This window comes from Akebia trifoliata, chromosome 2 (assembly GCF_017979445.1).
Source record: "Akebia trifoliata isolate Shusen 1 chromosome 2, ASM1797944v1, whole genome shotgun sequence".
NCBI lineage: Eukaryota > Viridiplantae > Streptophyta > Magnoliopsida > Ranunculales > Lardizabalaceae > Akebia > Akebia trifoliata.
The window spans coordinates 5,635,412-5,659,365 of NC_141376.1; the positions used below are offsets into that span (position 1 = coordinate 5,635,412).

At 34.1% G+C, this 23,954-nt stretch overlaps 2 protein-coding genes, 1 non-coding gene and 1 pseudogene across 4 annotated transcripts; 2 read left to right on the top strand and 2 right to left on the bottom strand.

The window, feature by feature from the left end:
• Positions 1–678: 678 nt before the first annotated feature.
• LOC147409073 (serpin-ZX pseudogene) lies at positions 679–3,041 on the bottom strand (annotated as a pseudogene).
• Positions 3,042–4,614: 1,573 nt separating this feature from the next.
• Positions 4,615–4,688, top strand: TRNAI-AAU (transfer RNA isoleucine (anticodon AAU)). The gene has a single exon. It is a non-coding gene; the product is annotated as a tRNA-Ile (tRNA).
• Positions 4,689–5,554: 866 nt separating this feature from the next.
• Positions 5,555–7,701, bottom strand: LOC147409075 (desiccation-related protein At2g46140-like). 2 transcript variants are annotated; one of them, XM_086425245.1, is made up of 3 exons: positions 7,566–7,701; positions 6,470–7,395; positions 5,555–5,737 (listed from the first exon to the last, which is right to left on the bottom strand). In XM_086425245.1, exons 2-3 carry the CDS (start codon positions 7,382–7,384, stop codon positions 5,732–5,734), a joined length of 921 nt encoding a protein of 306 aa, XP_086281371.1. In that variant the 5' UTR covers positions 7,385–7,395; positions 7,566–7,701; the 3' UTR covers positions 5,555–5,731. The 2 variants fall into 2 exon arrangements, with proteins under 2 accessions (XP_086281371.1, XP_086281360.1); XM_086425234.1 differs by having other exon boundaries at positions 6,470–7,386; positions 7,566–7,698.
• A 1,708-nt stretch (positions 7,702–9,409) lies between these two features.
• On the top strand, positions 9,410–11,418 carry LOC147409076 (peroxidase 10-like). Its single transcript, XM_086425225.1, has 4 exons — positions 9,410–9,700; positions 10,279–10,470; positions 10,593–10,758; positions 10,906–11,418. The coding sequence occupies exons 1-4, from the start codon at positions 9,479–9,481 to the stop codon at positions 11,313–11,315; spliced, it is 990 nt and encodes a 329-aa protein (XP_086281351.1). The 5' UTR covers positions 9,410–9,478; the 3' UTR covers positions 11,316–11,418.
• Positions 11,419–23,954: the final 12,536 nt, after the last annotated feature.

The window sequence follows — 23,954 nt, forward strand, 5'->3', positions numbered from 1 at the left end:
TTCAGTTCACTTCCCATCACCTGCTCTACTTTAAATAAAGGGAAGTATTGTCGATTCAAAATTCACCTTAAATAAATTTCTTAAATTTTAAAAGTTTGTTTATGTTTATCTTTTTACAATTTCTACTTCTTAAAATATGTTTACTATTTCTTAAAGTTTATTCTAAGTGATTTGATTTATGGAATCAACTTTCAAACTTCAAGAATGATTTCAAATTAAATTTTGAACTTAATTGAATTAATTTTTACTTATTCTTTGGAGTGAGAAGTTTTAAAAAATAAAAATGGTGTATGTATTGCGATACTAAGAATGTATACAAAACACACAAAAATTAAGGGAAGATGGGACATCAAACGTAACACAGAATAAAAAACTAAGATTTGTTTAATCAACTCAATGTTTTAGAAAAGACTGAGAATCTAATACGGTGTCTCGTTCCATAAAATAGAAACCGTGTCTATGTGGCACGTTTTAGTTGCTTCAGGTTCCTAACCAAGTTAGTGCAGGCAGCCTTTTCTATTTTTCACCAATCCTAAGTAGACACTGTTTCTATGAAGGCACATGGTTCGGTGTGATTGGTTGATCTGAGATTCTATGAAATCCCATATCGAGTTTTCTCAGCAAACTTGAAAAACGAATTTCACAATTTTCAACACGAAACAATTTGATAAATGAATTTAAATAAGCTAAAGCTTTTGTCCTATAGAAAGAAAAAAAAAAAGTTAATTTTGCTTCAACATGGGGTTAAGGATATGTCCCATGAATAGAACCATTCTACTCACATCATCTCTTACCATAAATATGAAGGGGTGATCTGCCACAAAGTTAGGCACAGATAAATTAGGACTACAACCAAGAAGCCCATGTACAGCTGTAGCAGCAGCTGCCTCAGTTCCTTCCTCATCAATCTCAATGCATGACTTATGACAAACATCTGAAACTTGAACCCAGTGACCAAGAGGCAAACTCATCACCATCTCATCGAGTTCTGCTTTGTCGGAGAAAGGCAACTCTAAGCCCATGTTTCTAAGGGCTTCTGAGGCTTCGAATTCAAATGAGAACTTAAACTTTGGGACCATGAATTCTCCCATTTTTACTTGTATTGTTGGTGTATGGCGTTCCAAGAAATCACCTTCTCTAAGAGACGCCACAAGCCATCTCTCTCATTACGAAGAATTATGTACATTGATAAACATTTGTTATTGTTAGAACCTTTGTCGTAGGGAAGTTTAAGCACTTTGAAGTCATCGAAACATGAAATGAACTGTTTCTTGTGACTAGTCATGAAGGGAACTTTCTCGATAATGTTGCCATCAAGGAGAGAGAATTCAGACTTCATAGTTTCTGATTTATAGAACTTCTCACTCCACGTTCCTTTGAAGTAGAGTGCGTTTGCAAGCACAAGAATTGTCTTTTTATTGATGGAACCTTGGGGAAGAACAGATTTGATGAGCCCATTCGTTGTCTTTTCTGCCCATGCATTCAACTCTTCTGCTGTTATATCGGGCTATATTGTCACATTCACAACCATAATAAAAATTATCATTACCATTAAATTGTAAAACTCTAAAAATTATAAAAAAAACAAATCTAAATAAGATTTTGTAATTGTTTGGGCTAATAGCACGTCACACAATATCCTACCAATATTAAAATCACTTAACATTAACTGCCCAATGAAGTCATTCCTCTTCAAGGGGTAGAAGAGAAAAGGCAATAAAGATGGAGGGTTGTTACTATAAAAGGGGAAGCAGATAAATACAATGAAGTTAAAGAGGTATCCTTGAAAAATGAGATAGAAGAGGAAAGACGATGAAGTTAAATATTGTCCTTGGGATTCATAGTAAGATTAAATCCCATCCCCTCTTTATTTGAGAAAATGAAAGGAATAGGGTCCACCATTGTGTTTTATTATATACTAGAATTTGTCCATGCGTTGGGCAATAGAGTTGCAATTATAAAATGTTAAAGACAATAAAGTTGTAGGACTATTATTGAAAAATGGGAAGATGAGGTAAAAGATTGGATGAATATCATTGGGAAGTGGTAGAAGATAAAAGGCAATAAGATGGAAGGGGACGTCTTGGAAAAGAAGGAAATAAAAAGGGAATAAAGTTGAACTTGTTCCTAAAGATGTGTGCCTACTTGAATCTGATCCACTCTTTATAGGAGGAGATAAACATTGGGGGGAAGACAACCGTTGTGTTTCATTATACAGGGATGTGCCATCAGAACTTAAAACAATTATTGAGTCATTTCTTCCCCAAGTGCAAGAGAACGTAGCATGGAAAACGAATTTGGAAAAATCTGTTCGACAGGCATTTTTGGACTCAAATATAACAGTTGGAAGAGGTTTTAAAAACAAGTCAAAAAATTTGAAAAATTAGGATCTTGAAGAACCGCTATGTTGCTCAGGTTGGATGGGAAATTTGATGTTTTCAACCAAAATACATATGCTATCTTTGAAAAATGGACACCCGTAAAACAAATGGTGGCCAAAATTTGATGTTTTCACGAACCTGTCACGTCAGGGGTATCGATTGAGTATGCCAAATTTTGATACTTACATCTAAAAACATAATTTTTTATGTAGGAATGCCCACTACAAAAGATTTGATGAAAGAGGATAAATTTATTAAGTAAATAATTACTTACCTTATTCTTGAAGTCCACAGCTTCACTTTTTTGCTTTATAAATAGTTTTCACCATATCTTCGAAGGAAGGTTTTAGAGTCAGAGACTGGTCGACCCAAATACTATTAACAGAAGTGAGATTTGGTTATAGCTTGTGTTGAACAAGTCAACAACAAGTTTAGCGTTGACCGAATTGAGATGGGTGAATTTCTTAGACTTGAGAAAAGAGAGCAACTGTTCTAAGGTTTTACCATTCGCACGAGAAGCTAGTAGACAGAGAGAGAGAGTTGGAAAGACAAAGGTGAGTAGACGAAATTGCAGTTTTTAGCCTTGTTCAACCCAACATGCTGTGCTAGCTGGATACATGGATCAGCTTCGGTGGTGCTCATGGGTTGTCTCAATTGCATCTAAGCTCTTGGTTTTAAGCCAATCTCCATTGCACTTTTCCTGTAAGCAAGTAAGAGTTTCAATAAAGCTTATGTGGTGAATTTTTTTAATAAAAAAAAGAAATTAAAGAAAAAGGAAGAAGATGAAAATGAAAGATTTTAATTTTATTAGATTATTAAATTTTATGATAAAGTAAGGTTTGTTCTTGATAAAGTAAGGGAATACTTTTTGCAATAAAATTGAAAAAGATAGTCTACCCGTTAAATCTCCCTCTCTCTCTCTCTCTTTTTAATTGGAGTGTGTAATAAGTAAAAGTTGAGATGCCAATAGAAATTCCCTGTTTTTTCTTATGAATTTTAAATGAGAGAGATAGGGATAAACATGAGTTTTTGGGCTGTTTGAAAAAATCGTGAGTTTTTTTATCGATCTCGTTTGATTTTTATAGTAAAAATAGGAATATTGGATCTACCCATTGTTCCCTAAGAATGTTAATCTTTGATCTGAAGTACTTTTATAATTGAATGAAGATTTTGGTTAACAATTATGATTTAAACCTCGTCTGACATCGAGATGTATTGTTCAAATTAACTCGGTATCAAGGTTAAACTATACAAACGCACAAGTCAGTTTTTTGAACGAAATTTAATATTTCACGTTCATTTTTGAAATTTTTGGACGAAACGTCTCAAATGTATCGGAAAACTCGTCGAGAAGACTCGATATCTGGCATGGACGAGACGAGTCACGAAACCGAGTTATATAACCATGTTAACAATACTCATTCATCTCTCATTATAAAATAAAAACTTAATAAATTTTAAGGATGTTATAAAATTATCCTAATTAAAAGTAAAATAAAATAAATAGAAAGATAAAAAGGCCGAATATGTCTCCACAAAAAATATATATATATATGAATTAAAAAAATAATAATAGCTGCGCCAATGACCTTACCATGTATTGGAGAAAAGCCTACTAGACGTAAGGCAAAACCGCGACGAGAAGAAAGAGAGACTTCGTTGAACAAGATTTTAAAAAAGAAAAAAAGATGAGGATCATTGGGCACGTCATGTTGATAAAAAGGAAATATTTTGGTGGGATTTTGTTAATTTCTATTTTACCGTACGCAACATAATAAGCATACTTTTGGTATTCTATTTTACAAAACTTTTAGAGTTCAAATTCTCTTAAATACCTTTTTTTACCTATGATATTAAAGCACGATATTTCTTCTCATTCAAATTCTCTAAGTCTTTTTCCCAATAAAACCCAGATTTTAGCGATTTTGTAATCAACTCTAGTCGTCTTTGATTCACTACCAATGCTTTCGAAATTCGAGTTCACTTGACTCAATTAAATTTTGAGTTCACTTGATATTCAAACACATTTAATACAACAGTCTACGCTCTAGCATTTTATTGAGCTGCTAGTAAATTTGGTGTGACAATAGCAGTTCTCAAAATTAATTCTAAATTTTAATAGAGTACAGATATTCTGACTCTGAAAATTTCACTCGATCGACATGACAAGTGCATAGTAGATCTTCCTACATTAATTTGTACTTTATATATTGTTTTAGAGAAAGCAACATATGGCCTATTAGCTCAGTTGGTTAGAGCGTCGTGCTAATAACGCGAAGGTCGCAGGTTCGAGACCTGCATGGGCCATGTTAGCTGGGTTTTTTTTTTTTTACTTTAACGAAGGTCGCCAAAAACACTCTTTTTGAATGCATATTATATGATGAAATGTTCAACAGAGATGTCGTCTCTCAAACTTCAACTATTTAGTTTAGCATATTATATTATACTGTTGGGGATTATATTTTGACAGTATTGTTGGATCAATTTGTTAATAGCTAGGGACTGCCCTCTTTGTTATTTATGTAAAATGGGGATGTCTAATTAGTTTTTACTAGTATTTTTTTAATGGTGTTATATCATATATATATATATATATATATATAGATCATTCTCACAAAAAAATCAGCTTATTCTGAAACTTCTAACTCATACATTAAAAAAATGTTTGGCTCTCTTTAGGGCCACCGAAAGCCACCCAATATATATGGAGTCTGAATCCGATCCCTTCTTTAATGGGCACTAATAAATAAGTATTTCGGACAAGTGGATTAGATGTCTAGAACTTAATTGGTGTGTGAGTACATTCTTTGGCCTCACTGTATATCGTTGCTTGTTGAGTTGGGATTATTGTTGTGGAATCTATATATAAAGCACCATTAATTACATATTTGCTACATTCACATATAGCTTAGTGGAAGATTTTTATCATCATTTCTCATGGATATAGGTAATTTTTTTTGTATTTATAAACCAAAGTTACATATTTTTTTGACTTTTCATTCAATTCACATGGTGTGAGTTCTCAATCTTTTACCGATGGACAAGGTAAATAAATATGTGTCTTTATTACACATGTACGTACATACATACACAAACGGATGCATATAAACAGAATTGTAGCAATAGCATTCCTGGTCATTAGTTTCTCATGTTGTTTAACCACTAAACTTAAATTCACATCCTTGAACAAAGTTTCATAAAAATTTCTTAAAATTCACAGGCATTGCCAAGAACAAATAATGAATTATAAGCTTCACAAAATAAGGACTAGAATCGACTTAGACAATAGGAACCATTAAGTAATAAAATTACAGCATAAATAATTCCTCGAAGCGCTCTAATGGTAATATTCATTCCTGCACCACAGAGGAACCAAACAAAAAAGGAATTAGCTGCAACACATAAGAATGGTGTAACAGTTTACATGTGCTGATCAAGAAGAAATATCAAGATGGTTTCTTAGACACACAAGACACAATAAGAAGCAATAACAAAATTCAATATCTTTGAAGAACTTACCATCTATAAAATTCACAAAGTTCATTGAACCACCCTTCATCAAACATTTACATTGCTCTGTTCTGAACTCTTACTCTTAAGGGTCATGTTTCAAAAATTACAGATTCTATATGTTTTGAAGACACCACGTATGACGGTGGGACAGTTAAAACTTAATGTTGAATCTTAGACCGTATTCTAAGATTTTATGAACCATAGCAAAGATCATCCAAAATATTATGATCTCAAAAGATTGACTATAGGCAAGATAAAAGTTGCTCTTCACCTATACATTTACAAAAACTCTTTATATCTAGATTCACTTTTATAACCCACTTTGATTTTCCTCAAAAAGGAAGGAAGAATTAAATTTAGAAAGAAAAGAAAAGTGTCAAAATATTCATTCTTTGGTTATCTGCTTTGGTAGAAAAAGCTTTACTTATGAAGCTGACAAGAAGGAATGCAAGTATGTAGAAAAGATGTATATAGAAGGATCAAAGATCCATGAAAATAGTAAACAAGGGTATCAAGGTAGAGATATGATAAGCAAATAAACTAAGGACGTAATTGAGAAACATGAATTAGGGTACCTCATTATCGTCATCATCGTTATCATCCACTTTCTTGAGGCGTGTCTTGCCTCCTTCTCTATTAAATGGCAATTTCATAGGTCCAAACATTGTGTCAACATCAATATTCCCCTTCATAGAATACCCGGTTCCTCTTCCTCTGATCATTTCCCACATTGCGGACCCAAAATCCTTCGGCCTAAACGAAATTGGAATCTCAACAACCCCTTGACCTTTCTTAATAATTTTTTCAGACTTGGAAAGACGGGCACCCCCTATGTTCACATCCGCGAGCCATACCTCATACTCTATTGTGTTCAACCCCAAATCAAAATCATTCTTGTTATCCAATTTCAAGTGAAGAGTGGCACTCGTTTCCTCAAAAGAAAACTGATTAAATTTTATTTTTTGCAAATCAACATCGGGCTTGTAAGGAACGGGTATCTCTCCTGTCTTCTCCATGGGAAGTGTGATATTCCCTACAACGGGTATGTCTACTATTAGTTCCACCCTGACCTTGTAAGGAATCACACTACCCGACTTAATGTCGTTATAAGTATTCTTGATATCATCATAGATTATCTTCAATGGGATTGTAACAGTTTCTGATCCATGGGCATGGATGGTCCCTGCATCTGGAATGAGGCCGGACACGAGTTTTCTGCCATCGCTCTCAATCAAGTATTTTATATCAACAAGAGGAATCGGTATAGGATTTGGGTTTGTGATTAGGACCTCAACAAGGAGTTCAGCAATTTTCATGTCGATTGAAATAATGTGGATCGCTGCTACATCAGCGGTGGGTTTGCCAAATCCTATCGTTTGTTCAATCTTCTCCCCTATGTCGTGGATGAAATCTGTCACCTTTCCTAAGAAACCCCCCTTCTCTCCATCTCCTTGTCCTTGTTCGCTTATGGGTTTATCCGATGATGTCATTGCTTCAAAAGCTCAAGACAGAAGAATTATTGATTAAAATCGAAAAATGTAACATCGTAAATTTCATTAGCAATAATAGAGAAAAAATTCATGGATTGCAGTAACAGCTTCAATGTGGATTAATAACATAAAAAATTTAAAATTTAAAATTAGAAAGTTAAACAAGTTTTTCAATTCTTACCTTAACAAAAAAAAAGAAGATAGAAACGTAGGGGGTTAAGAAATGAGACAAAAAACGATACAACGGAAGGATGGAAATGTGTGTTCTTTGTGTATTTGAACTGTCGTGAATCCTGAAAACAAGCCGTGAGAATGGGCCCACATTTAACTAACTTTTTTACCAGACACATCCTGCGTATATTGTGTGTGCCATACGCTCTGTAACACAATTTTAGTGGTTGGACACAAATGCGTCCAACAACCAATAAGCTTATGTAATTTGAGTAATGTGCTCAATCGATATCTTTAACCGTTGCCACATGGCAGAATCGTTGGCCTACTTGGCACATGAATGCTTATCCATCTTTCTTTGCTGCTGCTACACAAAAAAATTAGTTTGATTGGCCTCTCAACTTGGGTTGGAGTCCAGCCACTAGTTTGTTTCCATGATCATATTAGAAATCACAAATCAAATGATTTTCATTTGTAGGACCTTTAAATGTAAATGGTGGGCCATTCGTGGGGCAGAATGAAGTCCCAATAGTATAATAGTAAGACCCAGATCAATCCCATCTTGTACATACAATTCTATTCAACTTCTACCCCAATCTGGATCCCTTATATTTGCCCCCTCCCCCAACCTTCCATCCCTTTCTCAAAACGCACCCCAATCAGTAACAAGGTACTGAAATGAATCCACTCGACATCCAGTTACAAGATCGTTTTTTAATGGGTTCGGTAAGTGATCACTGAATGGACCCCTTAGGTTTTCTTTTTTTGAGTGGGGTGTCTTGGGAACACGTGAGGGGGGAGGAGGGGACCTATGTTTAGAAAGAATCAGGATCCACAACAGTGTACAGTGTCTACATGGCACGTTTTTGTTGGAGTTCAAAACACCTAAGGTTTCTAACCAAGCCGTTTTATATGAAGCACGCAGCCCAATGTGTCTAAACACCAATAAAAATGTGCCACGTAGGCACCGTACGACTGCTATAGGAACAGGGGACACCATTTTGGATCATGACTCTTTAGGAATTGGGGATCCGTATTCATTGAAAATGGATATGGATTTTGGTTTGGATAACTAGCTTGACCCGCGCAGGTAAATCGACTGTCCTTATCTACCTACTCCCACTTGTTGCCTCCTTTTGCATGGCACTCTCCCATAATTGGTGTAAGACTTGAGTTCCATTCCTCCTCCTCCACTGCTTGCATGGCACGCGTGATCGTGATCATAGACGTAGGGTATATCTGAAAGATCCACTGCACCAGCTTCAAATATCACTTCATGCACCTAAATCCCACTAATTAATAAACAACAATATGAAATATGGTTGTTGACAAAGTGACGTGCTCCATTCAGCACACCTTTAGACTTCTCCCAAAGGTACACGTGCAAGGCAACTTCATGTTGAATATCAATTTTTTCCAACAAAATGTGTGAACCATCAGTCCACAATGTCTAAAGTACTCTAGACTCTTGGATGATCCTTGGGATTCAAATTTGTGATCATCGAAGACCATCTTACAATCCACCCAGACTGGTGGCAACATTACTTTTTTCTCTTTCTCTAACAATTTGAAGGTTAAGTGAGTCAAATTAAGACTAATAGTCTTCTAGATAGATAAACCCTACAAACAACTATCAATCACAAAGTATATATTTTTCAACCTCGTCATGGATGCACAGTTGCAACTCAAAGAGCATTAGTAAACCCTGATGTCATGGGCTGCTTGGTTTCTTCTCCACATTGTGGAATTCTGCCAAACTAGTGATTTGGACATCACTAGTGGTAGTGCCACTCTCAAAACCCTATTAAAAGAAGCAGATATTACTCTTATGTTTTTGTATATAAATTGGTCTAACTATCCCACCTATTGTACCATACTAGGGAGTGATTTAAAGAAGATAAACAAGTTAATTATTTTCAAACCATGAATTACCACCAAAAAACTCATTCCACCTTTCCTTTGATCTACCTCTTCTTTTTCTTCTTTAGTTCTCTTGTCTTCTGCCAACTTGATTATAAGTGTTATGATAGTAATTGTCCGAACTTGACGAAGATCGTCAGATATGGTGTATGGTCCGCTATCTCAAATGATACTAGGATGGCGGCCTCACTCCTGCGTTTGCACTTTCACGATTGTATCGTAAATGTAACTACTTGTTCATAATATTTTGTTACCACAGCGATAAACACAAGTGGCCTTTTATAAGAGTTGGAGCTAGAGTCATCATAGGATACCTAACATGCCTAGTCAGCCTATATGGCGTGGGAGGGAACAATTTGGGCACTATGGGCATGGAAGGAGTTGGGGTTGTAATTAATTCCCTCCAACTCTCAAAATGAACACAGTGGTTTGATCATTTGTAGGAGTTGGAGTTTGAGGGATTGAGTTGTAATTCCAACCTTCTTTGTTGGAGTTACAACTCCACTATATTTGAAAGTTACTCCAACTCCGAGGAGTTCACAATCGGAGTTGCAACTCCATCTTCCAAAAAGGCCCTTATGCACTAGTCATAGGGAAGGAAGTCAATTTGACTGTTCATCAAAGTTTTCTTGAAAAACTGGTTGTTTCTCATATTAGCAACATTGAGGACTCCATGCATCCATACTTAAACCAATCTCTCTATATTTATATCAATTGAATACCAATAATTTAAATACTTGAAGTTTGTATCTATAGAATTATTAGGCTACTTAGAATGTTTTTTTATCTTCTATGGCGTGTAGGGATGTGATGGGTCTGTGTTACTAGACAGCACAAGCACGATAAAGAGTGAGAAGAACGCTGGAGCAAATCGAAATTCGGCTAGAGGATTTGAGCTCATTGACAACATTAAGGCTAATGTGGAGAAAGCATGTCCATCAACTGTCTCCTGTACAGATATACTAACTCTTGCAGCAAGAGAGGCTGTCTATCTTGTAAGGAACTCCTCTTTGTAACATATATTACTCATCGTTTTTGTTCATATATTGATGTTATGTTGTTTAAATTCTTTCTTGTTTTTCTGTTAATTATCTTACTCCATTTATTTATTTTATAGACAGGAGGGCCTTTTTGGAATGTACCCTTAGGCCGACGAGACAGCACCACTGCGAGTGAAAGTGCTGCTAATGAGCAAATTCCATCACCCTTTGAACCCTTAGAGAATATAACTGCAAAATTTACTTCAAAAGGTCTAGACATGAAGGATGTTGTCGTGCTGTCAGGTTTGCATACTAACATCATCAATTTTGTTAAGTTTCTATAGACGAAGATCATATTGTTCATAGTAATTAATTAGTTTCGCAGTTTTTTTCCCGAGCTCTTGAAAATTTAAGGTATTAATTTGTTATGTTTCTACATGTTCCATATAGGTGCACACACCATAGGGTTCGCGCAATGCTTCACCTTCAAGCAAAGGTTGTTCAACTTCGACGGATCAAGTAATCCTGACCCAATGCTTGATTCGTCGATGCTGAAAATTTTGCAAAGCCAATGCCCAAATCAAGATAGTTCAGACACCAACTTGGCTCCTCTAGACCCCGTTACAACTAACAAGTTCGATAACGTGTACTATCAGAACCTTTTGAACAATTCAGGGCTTCTCCAATCAGATCAAGCTCTTATGGGAGATTCTAGGAGTGCTTCCATGGTTACCAGTTATAGCAAGTACCCTTATCTGTTCTCCAAGGATTTTGGGGAATCCATGGTGAAGCTAGCCAATGTCGGTGTGCTTACAGGAAAAGATGGAGAGATAAGGAAGAACTGTCGGGTCGTCAACTAAAAGTCATGAATGTAACAGTAGATTAAGACTCTTTTGAGTGTTGATGACTAAGAATGGAATATGTAAATTATTGCAAGCATGAATAAAATTACTGTTGGGAAGATAAAATGGACGATTTTTTTTTTCTCTAGACGTTTCTACTCTGACCATATATGAGAAGATATCTTATTCAATGACCTTTTCAAGCTTTGTATTTGTAGAGGTCGATTTTGTGATTTCTTCTAGGTTGCTCCCCTTCGTATGATGCCTGATATTCCTAGAAAACTCCCACGTTCCATGTTACACAAAGCCTTCGATGCCTAAGTTAGATATAGTGTAAATCTTTAGAAAAGTAAGGTTTTTCGCAAAAAGATCGTGCACCTTTTTTATGACGATTCATTCCATTTATAGAGAAAGGATTCTACCTATATCTCCTTTTTTCAAGGGATTTGAGTCGTACGAGATCTTTTTTCTGGGAGGTTTTTTTATTCTAACACCCAAATCTAGCAATCTCGGAGATTAGATCATTTTCATTTGCGAACTTCCAAACTCCTGATCCCCGTATTATCATTAAAATTCTGACCCACTATTCAGATATTGTTGGAAGAGAATGAACAACGAGCTGTATTATTTTAGGATGACACATAGTGTTTCCTTACGGGTCAGAGAATTTACCCTCCACAGTATTCATTCAACATATTCCTTCTCACTGTATCTTGATTGATCTTTGTTGTACATTATCATACCATCTCGATCGACTCTCATATCCTATCATCTATTTGGGCTCTTCAAGTACGTTAGTGTTCTAGAATTATTGTCATACCCAATAACACTCTTGACTTGATTACCAAGTTGGTCTTTAACCCTTATGATGGGTATCTCCAATTTAACAAGACCTAATTTTATAGGCAGCATCCTCATCAATATCTCCTCCTTGTGGGGTCTTGTTATCATGTGTCTTAAGGGCACACGATAAAGTGCAATAAATGCACTTTGAAAAATAGATTTTGTATCGAAAATACCCTTTAAATTTTATTTTTATTTTTAAATACCCTCATACGCTTATTCCTAATGTGCATTTATTGCACACGTTAACAAAAACCCTCTTTGTAAATATCTGTTACAAAAAGTTATTTATAAAAAAAGTCATTGAATAATGATGAGAAAACTTAATTTTTATGAATTAAAAAACAAAATATGAAAGAATGTTAGGGTATTTATGAAGGAAACATGATTGTGTTGTTGGTATTATCCTATTGTACATTACCTATTCTCCCATTAACATTATGTCATTGGCAAACATTAATGCAAAGGCATCTTGAATGCAAGCAATTATTTCATCGATGACTAAAAATACATTTGTTGGACTCCAAATGGACCCCTCAAAACTTAGAACCATACTTCAAAAATCATCAATGATAAGAGAGAAAATATTTTTCTTGTCGTTTCTTCGAGGGTGCTTGATTTTGTGACTTGAGTTTCTTTATGTCACTTTGGGCACCCATTTCAGCGCATATATGTTAACATAAAAATTCAAACTTTACTGCTAGATAATTCGCTTCTCCCACCCAATAACTTGACAAGTCTACGTTGCACTTCATCAACTTGGACCAATTTTCATGATGGACTTGCCATGCTCCTTTTAATAAAGAGTATTATTTAAGAAAAAAAAAAGCTCAAATCCAATTTGATCAATCAAACTGATTTTTGAGGAGGTAGTGTAATATTCAAAGAGTGTGGAGTAGGAGAATAGTAGTCACTTATTATTTTAAGGGTGGTGGATCCTCTGTAGTGAGTTTTCCCTGTACTATCCTATAGTGATATTAGACGATTGAATGACAGCCACAAAATCTGTTTTGTTGAAAAATTGGAGGTCATGGACCGTCCATCTACAAAGCCTTCATCGGACTCAAAGAATTCTATTTGTTTTTTCAAATCTGATCTACACCACGAATCCACAAAAAGCTGAGTTGTCTGATTTTGTTTTCAAGATTTCACTCTCTATTAATTAAAAGGCACTACAAGGTACTGCAGGGGAGACGCACTACAGAGGATCCATTCCCTATTTTAAGAGGTGTGTTGGAATAACATTGAAATTAACATCATTTCACACATTGCAGATATGGAGATATGCACAGAACCATATAAGTTTTTCACTCCTAATTAAGCCATTTTTATGTGGCACACAGCCCAATTGTTTGTCCTCCAAAAAACACATGCCAAGTTGACAATGTATTTACCTATAGGAATGGGACACCATTCTGGATCGTGACTCCTCATAAAAACCATTTATGACTCCATACACACATCCACGTCAATAATGTGTGAAACGATGTGAATTTCTAGGTCACTGCAGTATTTTCCTTATTTTGAATAAGAGTTATGCTGGATTGAACGGGATGTGCCATATGAGGTACAAACTTGAGGTCACTTCAGCATTATTTTTCTTATTTTAAATAAATACCCACTCTTTCATTCATCCATCCAAATATTTTTATTCTTGTTTTGTTCTGTTTAAATTCCAAAATTGTTGCAACCATGTATGCAGCTTATATTAATTTCTAATTTAAAAATCAGAAACTTTTGAGTTGGAGCCGCCTTAATTAGTGGCATTGCCACTCTCAGAACCTCACCAATGAAGTCGGTTTTGCTGCTTCTTCAAAGTCAGATAACCTTCAACCCACTCCACCACTCCTTTTTGTTTTTATCCTTATAAATTAAGCCCTCGTGCCATTATATATAATATATCACGTGTTTAATTTCAGAATTAATGTATAAATTTAAGGTGAATTACTCACATTGGCTGCCAATATGACATAATTCTCTTCTATTTTTGTATTATTATTTGGAGTTGGGAATGTTACAGTTTAAAGTTTCTTACCATTTTGGAATGTTTCGTTGAAACATTTTAATTGGAAATTGAATATTTCATAACATTTTTGTATGTTTCATTAAAAGCAGTCTCAATTACTCTTTCCAACAAAATATTGCTTTGAGACCAGATATTTAAACCGAAGTGGGAAACATGCAAAAATCATCCCCAGTCTGAAAAGTAGATTGACCGACGAAGGAGTTAGGAAAAACCAATGATTTGGTAATTAAGAAGATGAAAAGATCTCGTTAAGCATCAACGCAAGATCTCGTAAACATAACACTGTTAAGTTTAGTCTCACATTGGACACTCATTGCCTTGTCTCTATCCTTATAAGTTTCTGGACCTCTTCACTTATTGTTAATTGATTTTGAGTTGCACGTCACCTAGTTCATATCTCCACGTGCTTTGGCCCTGACCCAAACAGGCGGAGGGATGTTGAGTTTAGTCCCACATCGGACGTTCATTGTTTTGTCTTTCTCCTTATAAGCTCTTAGGCCTCTCCACTCATTACTAATTGGTTTTGAGTTGGACCCCCAAACTTATCAACATATGAAACATGATCAATTAAATAAGTTGTAAGTTATGATGTCTCACCAACACGTGACTAGTATGTAAGAAAGGTAACACGAAACTTTAATTTCAGCACTTGTCGACATTACTTAGAGTAATACATCATACATTAAAATCAGTCAAGAAGATATTATTGAAATAAATGATATACAAATGCAAAAGGTATGCAATTTCAATTGAAAAAAGAAAATACACTCTACTAAAATTATTACCGATTGGATCCTCAAGAGTTAAAGAGAAGAAGGAAGAATAAATCATGCATCTTCAACAAAGAATTATGAGGGGAAAAAATTGTTAATACGAAACCATTGTAATTAGAACCTGTGAAACTGTGGATCATGGTCTCTTGAGCCGGAGTTGGAAACCCAACTCCAGGTGGCATTTTTGTAAATGATTGTTTTCTTTGATGGAGTTATACACCAAAAATCAGTCTGGTTTTTATCATTGTTTTTTAAGAGAGTTGATATTGCCACACCAACTGTGTGGAGTTCTTATATATGAATTGGTGTGGCATTAGTAAAAGTTGGTGTGTTAATAGTAGCTCTCTTTTAAAATCACCACCAATGGGTCTGAAAAAGTGAAATGTGACACTTAAATACGTGTTCTCTGTCCATAATTTTTTAGTTTTTTCTGCCATGGGTAGACTTCCAAATGATACTCCACCCACTTATAATGCCCACAATGAGAAACTGGAATATTAAAAACAAAACAAATGTGGAGTTAAAGAATAGGTTAAAAAAGGCCGACGCAAGTATTTTCTGTCTAAACTCGTTTTGTTCTCAACTTAAATTATTTTGAAGAGTAAAACTAACCTGACTAATTTAATAATGATTTCAAATCTAACGGTCATTGGGCCCACAGGATTGCCACATCGATGGTCCAACATCACAACCCTCTAGATTTCATCATAAAACTCAGATTAAAAAATTTTAAATTTAAATTAAAGAAAAACACACACACTTTTTAGGCCCATCTAAATTTTTTGAGATATCGTAATAGTGTAATGATTTTGTAACTCAACTTGACAGTGTGACTTAAAAATTCAATTGACACGTACCTTACAAGAATTGTAGATTTTTTCTCTTGGTATACACAATTGCATATCCCCATAAAACATGTGCAATTGTATATCTCGAAGAATAATATTTACAATTCTTGCACCTGCCACGTTTATGAGTTTTTGAGTTATCATATTATTTTGTCAAAGTTTTAACATCATCGGAAGTGTGATGGTCAAATCAAGGAGTTAAAATATAGATGATTAGAAACTAAAATCAAATCGAGAGGAAGGAAATTTGAGCTCGAAGAAGATTTTCACCAATATGTATATATATATATATATATAGGGTCAGGTTCAAACGACAACCATTTCAACACACATATAGATAACGTGTTTTGTCTTATATGGGCAAAAATATTTGGAATGGGCTGATTTTTTGTGAGGATGATCTCTGTGGTGAGGAGATCATCCTTGCCAAAAATCAGCTCATTATGAAACTTCTAGACCGTCCAATTTTTGTAAATCAATTTTGATGGGGTTACAAGTTTTGGAATGGGATGATTTTTTGCCAGGATGATCCCCTCATCACAGAGATCATCCTCACAAAAAATCAGCTCATTCCAAACATTTTTGCCCATATAAGACAAACACGTTGTCTATATGTGTGTCGCAATGTGTGTTGCAGGATCCCGACCCAATAACTGGTTTCCAAATATTAAGAGTCTTGGTATTTTATATATTACCCTTACTGCCTTACAGGTATTGCTTTTAGTTTATTATGTCAACTTGACCTTAGTTTCTTGGTATATCGTACATCTTTTGTATTTAACATACTTCCCAAGGTGTCATATTCTTGATATAGATCATACGTACCTTCTTTATTAAATAACAGTTTCTTGACTCGTACGACCTATTGGGGGGAGAATTTCTGGTACCACACTAACCATATGTGTTTCAGGATCTATTAAGTAATTTTTCAAAAGAAAAAGAAAACAGTTCAAAGTTCAAACATTATTGTTAACTTTTTGACTTTTGATAAAGCTTATTTATCCACTATAAGAAAGATAACTTTGAATATGAAGCTAAAGTTTTATAGCAAATCCATTCTTTATTAGATATAAAGGAGTTGGATCCATAATACAAAATTTATAAAGTTTTGTATCTCAGCCAGATAACTTTGAAAATGAAGCTAAAGTTTTATAGAAAATCTATTCTTTATGAATAATGATGAATGCTAGCAGTTTTGATATGTGATTGATGTGGCAAAGGCACAGAACCGTACATCTTTTTCTTGTGTATCGCAATGAAAATGATCTATGATTCTATGCCCTTGTCAGGTATGCAATTATGTACCAAGACTGCCTTGTATTCATCAAGACTCATTCCTTATTAGATAAAGGAGTTGAATCCATTATACGAAATTTAAAAAGTTTTGTATCTCATCTATTGTGATCAACGATCCTGATCATTTTGGGATTGGTGGGTCCCAATCATTGTTGTAGATCATAGCACCACATTGGTACTTGATGCCTAGGCATTCCAAAGTATGGCTGATCCTGTACTCAAGGAGATTAATAACTAACAAGAGTTCAGCTCTCTCTTTGCACCATGTGGCGCGGCCAAATGCCCAGCCTAATTGATGTATGATCATCGGCTTCTAGACAATGTTGTCAGTGGGACCGATCATCATTATTGAACACAATGAGGAAAAAAGCTACAAATCACTAATCAGACTGAATTTGGGTATATAGATCCAACGGTGGAGCATTAATGGGGCAGGCCCCAAAATAAATGTGCCATGTGACACACAGGGAGTAGACATGTAAGGTGGTGTTTGTTTGCGTTATTTTTCAGTGCTTATTGCTGAAAAAAAATTAAATTCAGCACTTTTGTCAGAATAGCGCGTTTGTTTACTTGTGCTTATTGCTGAAAATAAGTGAAAAAAATTCAGCACTATTTTGATGCTGAAAAAAAGTGCTGAAGCGGTAAGCACTTCACTTTTTTCAACACGGACAAGTATGCCCTTATTCTTAAAAGGATATTACCTCTTATATCCCATAGATAAGTATATAAACACCCCACAAATTAATAAACCCACACCATAGCTAAATTATTTTGTCTTGTATGGGTTAAAAGTTTTGGAATGAGTTGATTTTTGGTGAGGATGATCTCTACAATGAGGAGATCATCCTCACAAAAAATCAGCACATCTTGAAACTTCTAACCCTATCAAAACAAGTTCAAGAACCGTAAATTATCCCTTTTTTTTTTTTGAAAACTATTTTTAACGAGTTAGAAGTTTCAAAATAGACTGATTTTTGGTGATGATGATCTCTAGACCATATAGACCATCCTCACTAAAAATTTGCTCATTCCAAAAACTTTAACCCATATAAAACAAAACAAAAAATGGCTATAGTGTGGGATGTCCTTATTAATTCATAGGGTGCTTTTATAATTACACATCCTTCATTTCCATCGAAAATTATTCATCCAAAATTAAGTTCTTTTAAAGTTGATTTCAAATTTTGGTGACTTGTATGACATTATTATTTTTAATTTGAAATTTGTGGATTTTTATAAATAGAAATTATTATTTATAAATTGAAGATTATTTGAGTATTATTTATTATTAAAAATAAATTGTATTTTAATTTTATAAAAAATAATATAATTTATTGTGTTTGATAATAAATAAGTATTTGAAACATGTAAACAATGTATAATATGATTGTAAGGGTAACAAAGACAATTTATCAGTTTCAGCAATGTGTAACAAACATGATTCAACATCTAAACAAACAACTTTTTCAGCACTTAAATTCAGCGCTTATAAGTTTCAGCGCTTAATGCTATTCAGCACTTATTTTTTTCAGTTTAACAAACAGCACCATGGACTTGGCAGCGAACGAACCCTCTGCACTACTCAGCATAGATACAACTTTTTCTCTTGAGATAGAATTTAGCGCTGTAAGAAAAGTTTGATAAGTGCTTCCACTTTTATAAAAGGACTTTTCTAGATCCAGATCTGTTCATCTGGTGGACCATCACTAGGGAAAGCTTTAGCCCAAAAACTATACAACAAAGAAAGGTGTCCCGTTCCTATTGAAAAATACAGTGCCTACATGGCACGTGTTTATCGGAAAACAAGCACATTGTACTGCATGTCATATAGAAAAACAGTTTTAGTAAGAGTCCAATGTGTCTTAAACTCCTACTAAAACACGCCACGCAGACACTGGTCCTATGTTATGAGAACGGGACACTGTTCCGGATCCTGACTCTACAACAAATTGATTAATCCAAGAGCCAAAACTTGTTGAATTTAATTGATGACCCACAACTCAACTCACTTTGATTGTGAATCTTGTTCCATAATTATAACATCTATGAAGTAAATTTGATGTTTTGAGATTTTTGACTTTTGATAGTCGAAAGGCGTGAATCCTACGTTCTTCATTTCATGCATGAACAGTAAGATCAATGAAACAGAATTGTTGTGGGCGCAATTTAATTTAGTTATGTTGACTTTACAAATACACTCCGGCAATCAAATAACAAAAAATGTAGAATAACGGCATTTCATAGGGAAATTGCTTACTTACCTTTACTTTCTTTACTCAAGTATTTATAATTTTTTTTAAGTTTATGATTTTGTACCGTATTTAGATCTACTTACTATATTTGTATTGAACATTGTGGCACACAGCTCTTTCAAGATTGCGCAGAGACTCTTTTGCACATGATAGACATGTGTCACTATTTTGGTTATGTATATTTGCTTCATCTAATTGTCAGAACGAGTGTTTCCTGGTTACACCATGTTTTGCTCATCACTTGGGGTGAGCATCACCACCATTCTGAACTTTTGATTCTAACATTCATCTTATTAGGATAATCCTATACATTACACAGTGGGGAGTTTTAGGACTTTACTTCCATGACTCTAGAATGATGAATGTAGATTTTCTCGAGATATAATTGATTTGTAAGTTCTCAAACTTGGGTTTTTCTCATGATTTAACTGGGGGACCATGACAGTGGATTGCTGTGGTAGTCCTCCCCGAGATTAGTCGTGGTGCGTGCAAGCTAGCCCGGACACTTGATTAGCAAAAAAAAAAAAATTCCTTTCATGTTCCCATAATAATCTTTGATTGTTTCGAATTTCATCTTTCTATTCCTCAATTCTACCAAGTGGTGGGTTTATTATAGCTAGTTTTGTTAGGGTTTTTCTGTCCCCATGTCCATAAAATTTGGACTCAAGAGAGTGGATGGAAAGATATTGATTTTATGTACACATTACCAACATCTAGGGCTCTAGATGTTCAGTTAAAGAGATATTGGAGAGCTCGATTTTTAATTTTTAATCTTTTTTTGAATTTTTCAAATATTATTTGTGGATACTTTAAAATTCCCAATCCATGCTATCAGCTCCTTCCTTCGAATAGTGGTACATGAGCTTTCGAACTTGAGGTGATTCCTAAAAAAATACTTTGACAACCAAGTCAGTAATTTATTTGACGAAGTTTTGATCCAAGTAGGTAGAGGTAACTTACATTTTCAGTTGTTCATTACTTGTTTATAAGCTTGAGGTACCCTTGTGGTAGTAAACGGGGCTTGGTTGTATTGATCATGGAGTGATAAAACATGTCCAAATGAAAGCTTCCCTTCTGTGTTGATCATACCATGTAAAGTCGTTTGTACCTCGTTCAATGTGCAAATTCGATTGGTGGGCTTTTGTCATATTTACCAGCAATGCATCTGGTGACGTGAATTCAATAAATTATAATGCGATTGGAGATTTGATTTCGTATTCTTGGTGCAGGTTCCTGACCTCACAAACAAGACTCTATATCACCATCATTGTCATTGGTTATTGTTGTTTAAATTGCTCTTTTCTACTCAAGTGGATGCATCTATCTCTTTTTTCCATTATTAGGAATTTCTTTCAAGGAAAAATTACTTAAAGGACCCTCACAAGGGGACTTCTTTCTAAATACTCTCTAAGTTTTCAATTGTTGTTTGGCAGGACATTTAGTAAACTTTTTATTTCTAAATGGTCCTTAGACCTCATCTCCCACATTTCTCACGATTGAATGCCCTAACCCTTCAAACTCATTGTTTCCATCCAAAAATTGAATTTTTAACATCTCAATTGAGTTTCGGAGACTCCATTTCGTCATAAACGATTTAAGAAAGAAGAAGAAGTCATTTTCAAGGTTTTTTCAAACATTTTAAAGATGTATGTAAAAAACTAAGATTTTCACTTTTTTCTTAGTTTTTGGATGCATGAAAATCAATCAATAAGGGTTCTTTTGAGTTGAAATCATTTAAACAAGTCGTTAACTCGAGTTTTTAGTCGATATTTCCATGTATTTTAATGAGAAAAACTCAAAAATTAAAAATGAATGGGTTTTACCAACGTCGAATTCACGACTTTTTATTTTAAAAAATGGTGACCTCGACAGTAAATAGTGGTGAGTTCGATAGTAAAAAATGTGAACCCGACACTAAATAAAAAAGTGTCGAGTTCAATAGTAAAAATTATGAACTCAGTGGTACAAAGGACCATTAAGAAAGAGAAAATTTGATAAATGCCCTATCAAGCTAACAAGCAAAACTAAGGGACTATTTAGAAAGAAACCCTTTCGCGAGGGTCCTTTAAGTAATTTTCCTTTCTTTCAACCTTTATCACCTAATCTGAAACTAGTTTCAAATTCAAATTTAAAAAATAATAAAAATCCCGACATTATTTTTCCATCTAAAACTACTTTTTTCAAAAACTATTTTATGGTGGTCATCATATAACCATGTAATGACGGCTAGGATGTCATCTAAAGGAATCATTTTAATCATTTCATTTTTTTTAATATTTTCAAAATTTAACAATAATATTGTTTATTATTTTTTGGGTAAATTACACTTTGACACCCCTCCCCCCATTTGGCATAATTTCATTTTGAATCCTAACATTTTTATAATTGCACTTACCTCCCCTTACACTGACAAGGTAAACATTTAGTTGTCATTTTATTAGTTTACCCTCTTATTTTATGTTATTTTTATTAGAAAAAATAAATTTTAAAAAATTAATTAAAATGCCCACACCTAAACATTCATTAAACTCATTTTTTCACAAGCATATTTTTGTTTATATAAAAGAATAACATTTTTAAAATGGGTAAAATGATCTTTATAAAAAAAAAATATTAATAATTAAGTTGACCACAGTTTGACGGAAGGGAGTAAGTGAATCCCTTAGATAACTATACGGGAGGTAAGTGCAAGTATCAAAATATTGGGGAGTCAAAATGGAATTTTGACACATGGGGTCAAAGTGTAATTTACCATTATTATTATTATTATAGGAATTGCGATAATTATTTACACTTTTTTTCCAATTAAAGTTTGAAATTCTAAATTCTATTAATTTTTATTTGAAAAAACAAGGGAAAAAAAATGCGATTCAAAGAAAAACTCGTGTTATGTACTAACCATCATGTGCACATGGTAGAAAGTTGTATTGCTTTGCTGGTTTACTTGGTTTAAGAGAGCAAGAACGTAATAATTATTACATTATTCTTATTTTAATTTTTTAATGACTTCTAGAGCCTCAAATAGCGTTCCAGAGTTAAGAGTTAGAGTTAGAGTTAGAGACAGAGAATAAACCATACGGATAACGTGGGAGAAAAAAACATAGGTATCCTCGAGATCAGTAGAGATTTTCAAGTTTTTTATTCTCTTTGAAATCAGCGTTTCGTGTTTTTAGTCAAACATCGTTCAACGTCGGTATTTTCCCATTTCAAAAATCAATGAGTTGAACTGAAAAAAAAAAAAAAATCCTAAATTTTCAGTCATGAGAGAGCCATCTTCATGTCTCATAGTTATAATAAACAAAACAAATCCTCTGCACTTTAGCCCATCTTTACCGTAGCTATTGTTCTACAGTTCATGCAACATGGAATTGATTTTTGAAATATTTATGAAAACGTCATCAACTTTTGATGAATTTACGATTCTGGTTCATTGTTCATTTTAATTATCAAAACATGAACAATAGCGAATTCGGAGGTTTTAAAGTGACTATCTCGTAAATTTCGTTATTTTTAGTGAGATAGTCACTTTAAACCTGCAAAATAATCACTTTATTAAATCGTCGAATTCGTTGTTGTTCACATTTTGGTAATTAAAATGAACAGTAAATTGGAATCTTCAAATTCAGCTCATGAAATGGTAATTCACCATTGATTTTTTATTTTTTATTTTTTTGCTCAAATAATTGTTTGAAAATGAAAGGTCGGTGAAACTAAAATTTAAAGGATAGAAGTAATCATATTAATGATGTCGCATACACTCAACCGTTGATATTAGCTATAGAGAGCTACATGAAGAATGGGCTATAGAGGATCCATTTCGTTTGCGAGAAAGAGAAAAAAAGGTGGATGCTTTCTTTTGTAAAAGAATTGCTCTATTTGTAATTACCATTTGATGTAAGTACATCACCTTAAATAATAAATAAATAAAGAATAATAAATAAAATTTTCATATCATTCAATTTTCAATAGGTGTACCAACCACTTTCAAACAAAAAGTGTAATCTCTTGGCCGTGCATCTTGTATAGAAGACAAAGTGAACATTTCAAATTCTTTCATTTTCGATCGAGCCACTCTAAATTTTCTACGACCCAAATTTCAACATATTTTTCCATTGAACTCATTTTTTTCAATAAAAATAGAATGGTGAACTTCTAAAACTCAAAACAGACTCAATGACTTAATGAGTTAAATGAACAAGATAAGAAAATGATGGAATGTAGACACATAACTTTTATTTAGGGTTTTTGTTTGTGTTAACAAACCAATGTCAAAGTGTAATAGGTCGTTTCGGATAATACCTCTTTTTTCTGAGGTTTTTTTTTTCATCAAAGATAGTAAAAGGTATAAAAGAATATGAAACAAAAAAAGGAAACCTTACCTTAGTTGCTTTAATGCAAAGTAAAAGAAAAAAAAAGATAGTAATAATTCCTTTGGTAATAAGGGAAACAAAAGACGACGGGAAGAAGACAAAGTTGAGTATTTCGTAGAGTGTATGGATAGGTGCACTTAGGTCAAATGATGGGTGCAACAAGAACTACCGATAGCAAAATACCAGTCTCAAAGGACATTTGAGTCTTTCCATAAAAAAGAATAGTTGAGATGAAAGGATCTTCCTTAG

Coding starts and splice junctions, on each gene's coding strand:
- LOC147409075 (XM_086425245.1), bottom strand. CDS start 7,384: ATGACATCATCGGATAAACCCATAAGCGAACAAGGACAAGGAGATGGA.
- LOC147409076 (XM_086425225.1), top strand. CDS start 9,479: ATGAATTACCACCAAAAAACTCATTCCACCTTTCCTTTGATCTACCTC. Junction 10,471..10,592: donor CAAGAGAGGCTGTCTATCTT/GTAAGGAACTCC, acceptor TTTATTTTATAG/ACAGGAGGGCCTTTTTGGAA. Junction 10,759..10,905: donor GGATGTTGTCGTGCTGTCAG/GTTTGCATACTA, acceptor TGTTCCATATAG/GTGCACACACCATAGGGTTC.